This window comes from Melanostigma gelatinosum (assembly GCF_949748355.1).
Source record: "Melanostigma gelatinosum genome assembly, chromosome: 23".
Lineage (NCBI taxonomy): Eukaryota > Metazoa > Chordata > Actinopteri > Perciformes > Zoarcidae > Melanostigma > Melanostigma gelatinosum.
Window position 1 is genome coordinate 7083743 of NC_136656.1, and position 13018 is coordinate 7096760.

Sequence of the window (13018 nt, forward strand, 5' to 3'; positions counted from 1 at the left end):
ACAAAGAGAGACATGGGTGAGAGGCTGCCCTCATGACCTCCTGTGCTGAGACAAGAAGCTGAAGATATCGCCGTGATAGCAGGCATCCCACCAGTCGCTCTGAGGTGTGTGTCCTTGTGGTTTCTAAGTGAGAGTGTGTGTGTGAGTGTGCTACTGGGAAAGGGTTGGATCCTTACACAAGACCATTCATTTGTAAGTGGGTGGACCCCAGGCCTCTACCACACACACAGCTGTTCACACCTCCACACCAGGACCCACCCTTAATTTTACACTATCCTCACACACACACACAGCCCCTGAATGTGTGCATTCCTGCTAACTGCAGTCACAAAGACCAGAGCTCATCAGCCGTCGCTGGCCATAATGGCCCTTCTTTCACTTGCTAATTCCAGCAGTGAGGAGGTCCTGCTGCTTTGTGGCATGTGTCGACGGCCATGAATAAAAGGCAAACAGCACATGTCCCTCCCTTGTGGGCATGACAATTTAACGGTGACAACTTTCCATAATTGGGTGCGATTATAGCCAAGAAATAACGCTGAATCAAAACACCGCTCAACAGATATTCACGTGGCAACGTTTCAGTTTGAAATCACTGCCTCAGCATCGGGGCTTCTCTAAAAACCCATTTCGGTTCGGCTGATGAAGAGGGATTAAAAGCCCAAACTGTGTAGCTGCTGTCGCAAATATATTTAAATGCAGGGGAGGATATGAGAGGCGCATCTTCGGGTTTGGTCCAAGAACAGGAGATCAAAACAAACACACAAAAAAAAAAACTGGCGCGTTGGAGGATTCATCTGAAAAGGGGAGACTATTTCCAGAAGAGTGTCTTCTGAGCTGCCACTTCAAAGTGTGAATATATCCGAGGCTGATAATACGTCTAAACAAGGCTCCCGTTGCCAGGCTGGTGCCTCGGTGCGAGCAGTACATACAGTTTGTACTTTAGTGGAGTTGCATAACACTGGACTGTAAAAAGCTGCAATAAAACAGGACAATGGGAATGAACTAAAGTGAGTTGGCTGTGAATGCGATTGGTTGGCGTTCAGCTCGATCGATCCGCCAGAAGAACAAGCTCGGACATATTCGTTGATGCTACGGGTCGTCTGAAGGCCGGGGCAACGCAACCGCGGTCATGCGCCCCGACGTGACGCTCCGTTCCATTTTTGGGGAGCGACCACATGTGAAAGCTCTATCACGACACAGACCACTAATTGTCTGTCACAGCCTCTTTACAACTCTGCTGCTGCCGAGTCCAACCTCGCTATAGTCAACAACCAAAAGCCACCCCCCCCCCATCCCCCCATCCCTTCTGTGGTGGCTAGCATGTGTACAGTAATCATGGAGGACCAACATGAAGCCCAAACAGAACAGAGAGAACACCCACTCCATCTGTCCGTCCCTTTTGGGTCGAAAAACAGCGAGACCGCAAACCTTAAATACATCGATTGAGCCGCGGTTCATTTGAAAAGAACCAGACAGAAATCACACGACGTGACGTAAACTTTGGGTTTGAACAAAAAGGTCTCCAGGCGGAACATTATGATTTGGTGTATTTCCTGCTCTCCTTTCTTTGGAAAGATTTGTCTTCTATGGTGACAAATATGATAGATATCCACTTCCTCTTATTCACAGACATGTAATATGAGTGGGAGAGTTTAATCATCATGAATGGCCTCTGGACACAGGGTTTTATGCAATATCATCGTTTAAAGCATGCTTCGTGTCAGAGGAGAAATATGCCGATGACAAATATGAATGTATAGGTTTGGTGAGCAGGCTGAGCGGCGTCTAAATGAATGGAAATGTTGCAGAATCCTGTAAGCAGCCTGTGACATAGGGTTGTCATACCGCTAAAAATGAGTCCACTGGTAAAGATTTGGCGATACCAGTTCCACCGCTGTGGCGATTCTCGCGTGATCAGGGGGGTTTTTTTCGTGTGATGTTGCGAATCCAAATGCCTTAAAGCGCTAACACGATTTGGGCAGACATGGAGAAAGTGAAGGAGGTTTCCAAAACCAACCCAAGCTGAGGAAAAACGGTTCAAATGTCTCAGTCACAGAATGCAGGAAAAGTTGTTTTTCTATTGCAACACTTGAAGTTATTGTTGTGAAGTTATTGTTCTCTTAAAGCCGTACTCCATTTTGACCAGATTTGAGTTTGATTGTTTTGAATCTATTGTGGCAGTTGATTGAATGTACAGTTACTGTGATATAGAAATACCACGATAGAAGCTTTTGGCAATAACGCCACACGGTTTGTTAGACATCATTGTTTTAGACTTCGTTCAAAATCTACTGGCGTTCTCAAATGATTATTTCAATTGCTGATTCATTTGCTCATGATTTATTGATTTATTTTTTCAAATAATAGATAAACAATAAAATGACAGAACGCATGTTCCCAATGGTAAAAAAAAACAAAAAAAACATTCAGTTGGCAAAAATAGAAAACTGAAAATCTGGAAATATTTGGCTGTTTTGCTTGATAAACAACCTAAATGATAAACACATTGCTGTTAGATCAACTCATCAATTACTTCATCAAGGACATAATGGTGAAGCGTCACACTTTTAAAAGTCGACCAGGTCGGGCTGTCAAATACACCGTGGCTGGTGTTTGTGTGTAGGAGGCTGCAGCGGTGAGACCACACACACACACACACACCACTCGTTATTACTTCCTCTGCCCACGAGTCCCCTGCAATGAGGCACACCGTCACCTCTCGTCCACCTTCCTCTGTTGACGCCTCCGGTGGCGAGCTGGTCCACCATGGGTGGCTCTGCGGTGCGACAGACCCGCAGAGATCCCATTTCACCGCTGGAGTCCCCTCTGAGAGCGGTCCACGTTAGGTTGTTATCAACCAAATGGACAAAACAATTCAAGTCACAGCGACGGAGCCGGATCTGGCTCTGGCTCTGGCTCGCCGGTTGGAAAATACTCTCCCAGCTTCAGTGAGGTACGGCCCCCACGCCACACAGTCTGGCATCCCGGGACGCCACATGCTGAAGGAACGTAGATGATCCCTCCAAGACAGATTCATGTGTGATCTCTGAAGTGAGCCACCCGCGACACAAGCACACTTTCAACGGTGTCAAATCAAGGATAGGCCGCATTTACACAAATGTCCCCCATTAACACTACATCTGATCTTTTAAAAGGGGATTTCTATTACCTTTTGGGCTTGTTTCAGCATGTTCCTTCCCTCACAAACTGGGTTGAGATGTACCTTGATCCACACTCAAAAAAAAAAAGAAAAAAAAAAGCCTCTTCTAAACTTTTACACAAGTCAAGGCTGATTCTAGCATCCCGCAAACAAACAACCGCGAGTCCCCACCGCTTCAGACAGCTGTTCTGAGTGGTAGAGAGGCGAGCAACAACGAGGGAGATTAATGAGAAAAGCAGCTGACTGAACAAAAGGAGTCTCTTCGTACGCAGGAGGAAGAGGAGGCTCGCTGGGCAAACCACAGTTTACTTACAGTGTTGACGTTCCAAGTCCTCTTGAAGGAAAGTCTCTTCTTGAGACTCATTGTTCCACAGTCTGCTACACCAGCAGCACACAGACAGATCGTGTGTGTGTGTGTGTGTGTGTGAGTGAGAGAGAGAGAGTGTGTGTGTGTGTGTGTGAACGCATACCTGAACATTCCCCACCCAAAACTCCGCAAACCATGTCTGTACAAGTCAGAGAGTGAGAGAGGAAGAGAGGGAGGGAGGGAGGGAGAGGAAGAACTCTGACATGGTACTGGACAGACAGAGAGAAGAAGAAGAGGGGGCGGAAGAGGGGGAGGGGGGGGTGAGAAGGAGGAAAGAACGATTTCCTTACTCCGCAGCTGTTGCCATGGCAATGCTCCCGACAATACATACAGCCTCCTCTGCCACAGTGGCATGAAGGAATCACATGAATTAACCTCCCCCTTTTGTTCCCCTCACACACACACACACACACACACACACACACACACACACACACACACACACACACACACACACACACACACACACACACACTGGCCATGTCCAAACCACAGTGCCCCCCCCCCCCCCTTCTGTTTCCAGTCGGGGGCACTTGCTCTCTTTAGTCAGTTTAAAATGGAAACCAGATGAATTTTGCCAAAACAAAATAAAAAGTTTGCTCGCCCACGAGTTGAACTCTGCGCTTCATTAGCCGCTGTCACGGAGCGCCGCTCCCGCTCCCCCAACTTTAACAATGTCTATTGGTGTTTTATTCCTCCAGCAATTTATCTGATGTGCCGGCAAAAACAACCAATTCTGGCTCCACTCATTGCCTCCGCTGCAGCACTGCGCCTCCACATTTCTGGCAAATCTCTACAATCAGCACGCCGCCTGTTTTGTTGGACAAACTGTTATTCTTGAAGCAATGGTGGCTCATTCTGAGGTCTTCCCGAGGCACACGAGCCAGCATTCCTTCGTCCCTATTTTGCCGTGAATAACGGAGGACACGCGGCGTTTATTAACGGCGAGGTTTTCGTGGCAGCTTTGTTTCATTGGATTTTCACTTGGTCTACTACTTTGGAAATTGGATGTTTGTCATATGTGCACGGTAGTGTTGATGATCACAAATGACATCTTAACCTGAAAGAGAAGGATTAATGGTGAAAGGCCTCCACTATGCTTCAAACACACTGGGTCCAACTGTCTACTTCAAGCCCTGCACTTTTGCCCTTTGACCTCCCTGAGGCAGCGCATCCACTGCAGCCAGGCGAGCACATCTAGCACATGACGAAGAGCAAAGCACGCTGCAACTCTTCAAACCAAAGGGTCGCTCACTGAAGAGTCGGCTGCCGCAAAGTAAAGAGGTTCCACGAGAGCTCCGAGCCGCCACTTGACTTTTAATCAATTCGTTAAAGAACCTTTCTGGACAGGCGGAGCGCCGCTCGTCACAAGAGCTAACTAATTGAATGTCAAGTTCTCCACCAGGCAATCTGTAGCGCAGACGGGAAAATAATCTCGGCCTGCTATCTGCGGCAGACGACAAACTATTCCCTGACAAGAACATCAAGAGAGCGCCTCGCATGGCGGCAACTTCCTTTTTGAGGCAGAAAGCGGGCGAGGGTGCGGTGACTGATAAGACGGAGGAGACATTTCATTCCCAACCAAGCAAGGAGTGAGTGAGGGGGAGGGAGAGAGAGACCGATTTAGAGAATTATGAAACACCCCCCCCGACAGTATCTGAGCGGAGATAGCGCAGTCAGACAACCGGGTGTTTGATTTTCGGAGGTTAAGGAGGATCCGGTGTTCTTACTGCGGGGGAAATCTTGTTTGTCGCAGCAAATCTGTCACACAATCACATTAGCAAGGATCCGATGAGGTCAGCATGCTTGTGCGATACAAGGCGGTCAGGAATGGTAAACAACACGAGCATAATTAGCGTGCCTTTAGATTTCCTATGTGTATTATGTCCATAGATCAAGGGCAGTGATTTTGAGTCCCTTCAGACAACAGCATGTGACTCACCGTCACGCTCCGTTGGGAAAATCCTATTTTTGACACGAGAGAAATTATGCCAGCGGTGTAATTTAACGTCACTTAAATTATGATCGGAATTAGTGTCACATATACTGGGAAATAACTTCATGTGATTTTTACTGGAAACAAGGGGACAGCAGAAGGCGGCGTTATTGCCAAAGTTAAAAAAATGTACGGCTCAGATTTACATACAAACATTAAGATTTGTTTTCCCCCACAGTGCACAAATTCAGATGTAAAATCTTGTCATGCTATCCATGCGAACAGATGTGACCATATTCCAGGAGCTGACGCGAGTGGGAAGCAAACACTTCAGTTGTTTCTGAGTTTAATTTAAAAAACACAAATCTAGTGAAAGAGAGGTTTCTAAGATCTTGACTCAAAGCTGACAGTGATGCTGGGTGGATACACGTCTGGCCCTCGGGCCATGAACACTCCAGACTTTTAAGTGTAATCCCCTCAGCCAACGAATGGGTCGTTCTCAATGCCTTTAAAAGACACGAGCGATTTGCATGCAAACAGAGGCCATCGCCACAATGCGTTTCATCTCTTAATCCCCCTCATCAGCGCTAAATCTTCCCCAACTTCAACCGGTTAGCCACGGCAGATGCTCCTGTCTGGATTAAAGTGGCATTACTATGATTTGTTCAGCGCTGCCGGTGTGTGTGTTCACCACTTGTTGCTGACAGGGAGTACCAGCATTCCTCTGGATGGAGATGTTTACCTTTTCCCCCCGCGGCTGCTCTACTTCTCGCAAAGACCGCTATCAGAATGTGTCTTTCCCAACTCGTGACGGCAATGTAAATTCTGTAAACTCTGCCTGAACCTGGACAGCTCGCGTCACCGGCCCCGCTGCCCGTGGCTTCAAGAAGCCTGAAAGCACGCGTGGAAAACATGGCGTTATCGTTGGAGTAGCTAGGTCGGAGGGAATGCTGCTGACAAATACAATACAATTTAAATTTACAAGGCACAGCTGAACAAAAATAGAATAACGTCAGAGAGGGGAACCAGTGGAACCAGTGACCACGACCCCTCCCATCTTAGTTTACCACCATAGAGAAAGGGCTGCACTCACATGAGCCTGGAGGGCTCGGGGTGGCTAAACCGCATGAGATACCACCACACCCTATTGCTGCTCTCTTTCTCCTCCATACAAAACACCAGAAATGGACTTTCCATCCTGAAACCCGACACTTGTAATTAGTCCTGTGAGGTTGTTGTTTTTTTTACACGAAAGCGTGGTACACGGTGTTTTGAACAAAGTCTGGGCGCTCGGGTACATTCGTTGTGTGCCGACAAGGCCGAGACATAAATGAATATCTGCCTCCTGGAAGTGCACGAGGCTGTAATGTTGCCGATGACAAAGGACTGCCATGATTGTTCGCTTCCTGTGTGAGCCCCGCTGACCTTACACCCCACTGGTAATCCTTTTGGTCATGCAGGGAACCTGAGCTTATTGAGGGAGACAGGAAAAGAGTTTATCCCTCTAGGCTGAGCGCTATATGATGGCATTTTGTCTCTATGGGTATTTGGCACGGCGACAACTGCATGTTAGTGTCACAAGCGACACTTTCTCTTCAGACAATGTATACGGCATCTGCATATGTGCTACATGTGCTGGTCACCTTTCGCTGAAACAAATATTTCATAATATGACACTCATAGCGCTGCATGATTTCAAGGCAACTGGGTTTTTTTTTTCTTTATCTACTGCCTTTAGAAATACCAGGACACATGGGGAAGGTCAACACATGGACAATGTGTATCAGTCTACTCCACGCAAAGCAGTGAGGTCATGCAATAACCAAGCTACATCAACAGACGGATCGTATTTCTTGATGTTGATGAATATGGTATAGGAATATATCACGAGGGAAATGTTGGTGTTTAGACTTCCGAATTAGAGCGCCAAGCCGATCCCTCGCGGTATCACGGGGAGAGCAACATGGCCGCCCCGACAATTCCATGTTCGTGACCTCGAAGGAGACAAGGCTTTGGCCTAATTCTGCGGCGACACGAGGCCTAAAAAGACACCAACTAACATTCACTTTCCGAGCCTCGGCGCAATCCTCTCCAGTTCAAACAAGACGAGCCGTCTTGCTCAACGTCTACAAAGACTTAAAGCGTCGCCTGAGCTACAGGTGTGAGGCAAAGAGTTGAGCACGACGAGTGAGCGGCCCCGCCGCTTCCCAGACATGTCCAAACTGTTTCCAGGGAGGTGATACAAGACTTTGGCACTTCTGAAGCCGTTCCTTGTTGAGCAACCTCCACACCCTTGGCAGCAGATTCTCGTTCAGTGGAGCAGAGACATAATAATAGTACGATTGAGGAAGGTAAACAGTGAATCACCCCCATTGGTTGCGTATCACACTCTTTTTTCCCCCCCACTCTAGCCAATCAGCACGGGATGACGAAATGCTGTGTATGCATCGTAACCCTGAATGTGGACAGATGACGTCATAGCGTCTCCGTCCAGAGATGGCGAGGCGGCCGGGCTATTTTTCCGTAGTCACGGTTTTTGGACTGTTAAATAACTTCTATTGTAAGTTTTGTTGCGTTAATATCCTGTTCTTTTTACCAGTTGGTGGGTTTGGAGAGACACTTAATTGCAACAAAAAAAAACCCCTCTTGTGGGAGAAGAGAGGAAGAGAAGGAATCATACCAGAGACATTTAGAGGAAAGAGCCGGGCTGCGTGGTCTTTGCATTCTATACTGGTAGCCTGAGGACACTTTTGCTGAGCGCAACTGTCCACCCACACTCCAGAGCCAGCCGTGTGATGCCAGCCAGATAAAAGTGTGTCGTGTTCTCCGTGCCCCTCTACAGCTAATCCTGCAGGAACGCACATATCCCTGCTCATCTTCTCAAATCATCACACCCACATCAACGAAAGAGAATTCACACGACGAAGTACGGCATCGAAATTTAGCAGCTTGACTGGAATATGAATAATAAGGATGATTCAACTTATTGGAGGAACATATAGGGGTGGGTTTGCGTGGACACACTGCACGGCTGTGTGGTTGAAACATACATATGAGCAACCCGAGGATCATGCAGTAGTCATGCAGCACCAGAAGACGATCTGTTTGAGATGCCTGCACAGGGGCAGAGAGAGAGGCAAGGCGAACACCACATCCATTTCAATTTCAAACTAAACTGCGGCTATTACGCGGTCCCCTAAACAAAACACAACGCAGGAGAATTTAGTTCCACCTGACCTCCCTCGCGCACTGGATCCAACTTCTCCTTAATGCCACCGAGTGATGGCAAAACGAGTCACTCCTCAGCGCGAGCGCAACAGAGCACACTTCATCCAGTAAGCGACCCTTGGTGTGCAGTTTGCGAGTACAATCTCGGGTCACTTCACAAAAACCCTTTTTAATGCGGCGGTCTAATTTAAAGTCAGCGCGCGTCCTGATATCGACGCTTGACCACTTTTTTTTTTTTGCTGTATAGAGCCACGCAGTGTGCGTGTGTGTGCGTGTGTGTCATGCAGCACATGAGAGTTCAGCTGGCTCTGGTGAAAACATTCCTCTGACAGACCGCACAAGCTAACCACTGTACGCCGCTCCAAAAAAAAGGGGCTACAACAGGAGCTACAAAGAGCCCAAAGACGGAGACGCGGGGGGAGGATGGGGATGGCACCGGTAAAGACAACAAGAGGAGAAGAAGCGGAGACAGACAAAACAATGAAATAATGATAAAGACTCCGGGATTTCCTGGCAAAGACTTACAGAGCCGAGGGTCAAAGTTTGCTCCATGTATGCCGCTGGGCGCGCGCGTTCCGCTGGCTTGTCCCCTCAGCGCTGCTCCGCACGCCTGCTGCGTGTAAACCCGTCCATCCGCTGGTGCTCCGGCGGCGCGTGTGTGTGTGTGTGTGTGAGTGCGAGAGGACGGTGTTTGCGGGTGCAGAGAGAGACAGAGAGCTAAACGGGGGAGGAGAGAGCGCGCGCAGGAGAGTCGAAAAAATCCTGACAGCTACTGGGAGTTCAAAAGCTCCCTCTCCCTCTCTCTCTCTCTTCCTCTGCTGCCGGCTCCCTCCCTCTCTCTCTCGATCCCTCCCTCCTCTTTCCCTCTCTGTCTTCATGCCTTCCCTCGGTTTCTGCTACGCCCACAAGATAGATCCATTACCCGCAGGCGTGCAAACAAGAGCCGCTAATGTCTCCAAACCTAAGAGGAGAGGAGAAACTTCACACTCACGGAGCAGGAAGAGGTGCCCCAAATGTCTTTCCCAGCAGGCACCTATGCCTGGATAGAAACAACGTGCTTTGACGAAAGCTGTGCTCACGTGCAGGAGGGAGAAATTGGCTGGTAGTGGCTGTGTTGGGATGTGGGGGGCCGATTTGCAGCAGAGCTCCGCGTGGATGTAAGACCAGCAGGTACAAAGCAGCACATTCTCAAACATGCCCCAACATAAGGGGATTAGATACGAAAGCCCAGCATGCATCACACATGTCAAAAAAATCTCTGTGCCATGAGGACAGTCCAAAATCCTTCCCAACAATACACAAGTTAGGGAGACCGTAAAGAGACCACTTCAACCCCTTGAGGTCGTACTTGCACGTAGAAGCAAGGAGTCACTTGAGGTCAGCAGCTCAGCCATCTCCTGTCTGATGCAAATGCTCTAAAACCACCAACTTCTCTACATGTGTAAGTCTTTGTAACGACACACTTGGTAATGCCATTGGAGTGCTTTTGGTTTGGCACCATCGGATCTCTTGACCATGAACCCAGGGTGAAGCTCAGCCCTTGAAACAAGAGCCCCGGGGGCAAGTGTGAGGATCTAACTCGCCTTTGGTGACCGTAAAAAACATCCCCTATGGTGCCTACCATGACTGAAAACTGCACGGGGTAAAAATGACTGTTCTTGATGATGAGATGCAGTCTGAACTCCTATTGAGCCGGATGAACCACGAGAACAGATTCTTTGATGCTATCTCACAGGAAGTAGAGTGATATCATCTCCAGATATCAGCGAATCAGATTAGTGCGACAATCTGCGTGTTTGCCTGCCGACATTGCAGCACAGAACTGAAACCGATCTAATTTAGAGATACTGTTGCCATTATATCGTGACACGGTGTCCAGCCGCATTCTTCATTCAGCGGCCAACGTGTCGGCGCGTGATAACGTCACGTTACCCATAATGCTTGCATGCGAGAGGCCGGTGTTTTTTTTTTGACATGCCTGATACGACACAAACACAATAGACTCGGTTTCTCCCCGTTGGTGTCATAGCAGCTCCTGATAGAGCAGGTGTGTGAAGTCTGAGGTTTGTACACACATTGCGTAACGAAGAACTCAACACACAATTACTACAAAGTGTGAAAGCAACCTGCTTTCGGTCCAGCCGCTGCTATTTTGTTCAGTGAAAAATAGTTCCACATAAGTGTCAGGTGGAGAAGTGTCCTCTCCGAGTACAATGTGTGGTCCGTGAGCGTTTGGCATTTGGTTTGTTGTTCATGTGCTTTTTAGAGCAGCGATGACATGTAGGATGGCTCCGGTGTGCGCGTGTTTGTTTTTTGTGTGCGAGTATGAATCAGTGTGCATGATGAGTAATGCCCGCATGCGAGCGAGAGAGAGAGAGAGAGAGTTCCTCAGCGACATTAACGCGAGAGAATGTGAGCACGACATATTGGGTCGCGCAGCAGTGCTCATTAGCAAAGGCCAAACAAACAGGGCCGCGCCTCTGGTGCGCACACAAAGACCACTTTGTGAGCCGCCCCGTGCCACAAGTTTAGCAGCGAACGCAGAGTTCAAGGCGGCGGAAATGAAAGGTTGAAAAAGAGCTGAAAGTGGAGCAGAATGAGAAAGGGGGGGGGGGGGTCAACTGAACGGCCACATTAATGGAGCAGACCACTTGAAAACACGCTGATGATTTTCCAGCTTTTGTGGAAGACAAACAATGAATCATATTTTGAATATATGAATGTTCCGATTCAAATACGATGAAGAAAAATGAATAAAATACAGAAGATAAACCTCTGAGGACAATAAAATAAAAATAAATAAAAAGGTGTTGCCTACCTCTAGGTCGTCCAGTGATCGTGCCAAGCTCATGCGTTTGGAGGAGCGGCGTTTGGAGGCCCGAGCAACACCCAGACCCCAAAACCTGGAGCCCTGTGACAATAAAAGGAGTAACGGATGAGAAAAGACCATAGACAGCATATTCACACTTACCCTTGTACTTCATTATGAATAAAAGGAAATTCAATTCAAATCTATTTCATTAAATTGTATTGTCAGTACTTGTCTGGATGAACTCCCAAAGCTCTAGAAACCTCAGATTTCCTACAGAGCTTCTGCATTTACATGTACTGTTATTTATTACCTGAACTACTACAGCACTGTTTCAAAAGTAACGACACAGCACTGACTTCACAGTCTACCACATTAGAGATCAAACAGAACATAGTTTTCTGCCCATTGTCATTTATGAGAAGATAAAGCAGTTTCGCCCATCGCCCCTATTCTTATGATTGGAGAGGCGGACTCTGATGTTTGACGGAGAGTTTAAGAATGGCAGATAATTACCGCTGCATGACATGCTACTGACATGCTACCCTGTAATTTGCCCGGCTTCCTGTGGAAGATGGTCTCCTTTCAGAACTAATGCAGGACACAATCTCCTTCATGAACACAGCTAAAAGGATTTGCTTGAATAAGGCAGAAAACGCCAATAAATGGCATAAATGAGAAGAAGAAAATAGATCGGGAAGGAGATAAATATCTGTATACAATAACACGCATGGCCACATCAAAACAAATGCAAAGGAATTGGCTGGACGTTAAACCGACATCTGGAAACTAACAGCTGAAGAGATTAAAGAAAAGGAAATGATCACCTGCAAGTTGAGTAACACAGAAGAGGAATTTAAAGGAAACTGGAGTAAATACGTCACTGTTAACTGGGCAAAAAATGACCTGAATTTAGGTTTGTAGCTGTTTAGCATGTTTGCATACATGTCTAATTGCATGTATCCACTTGGCTGAGAGAGTTAAATCGACTCTGAGATACTTCGTACACATCATGGATTTCCTCGGGGAGCCTCATTTCCGGGACTCATGGATGCACAGGGCCATCTTGTGGGCAGAAAGGACAGTTACATTAAAAATCCCTCTCTCTCTGCATGTTTATCACATCATTGACTTAAAACAGGTGCTTTCTTGAGTTCAATTCACACTCGGCACCAATTGACTGCTGAAAAAGGTGTGTTGTATTTCGTTGTATAGGTGCCGCCAAAAAACAGGCTCGCTATAACACCCCCTCAGTGTCTGGAAAGCCAACTCCGTCTGACCATTTAATACTTCCTGTGTCGCCGTGTTGAACATGAATGAAGTACAGAAACAGATGTCTTGGTGTGACCGAGCTGCCAGTGGAGCTCTAAAATGTCACCGTGTAAGGATTTCTCATTGACACGTGGCTAGAAAAAACAAAAAATGCAAAGATACCGTATATGAGAGTAGAAACAAGTACTCAAAATCCTATGATATCTGGAAAAAGTACACACAAATCAAGTTTTGACTTAAGGTAAA

At 47.3% G+C, this 13018-nt stretch overlaps 1 protein-coding gene across 2 annotated transcripts in view; it reads right to left on the reverse strand.

Annotated features, from left to right (window-relative positions):
• Window positions 1-13018, reverse strand: part of rgs12a (regulator of G protein signaling 12a) — a 30329-nt gene that overhangs the window by 14233 nt on the left and 3078 nt on the right. For both annotated transcript variants that reach the window (XM_079295418.1, XM_079295417.1), the window contains exon 3: window positions 11510-11602. In XM_079295418.1, coding sequence (XP_079151544.1) covers window positions 11510-11602 — 93 coding nt within the window. The remainder of the gene's footprint in view (window positions 1-11509; window positions 11603-13018) is intronic.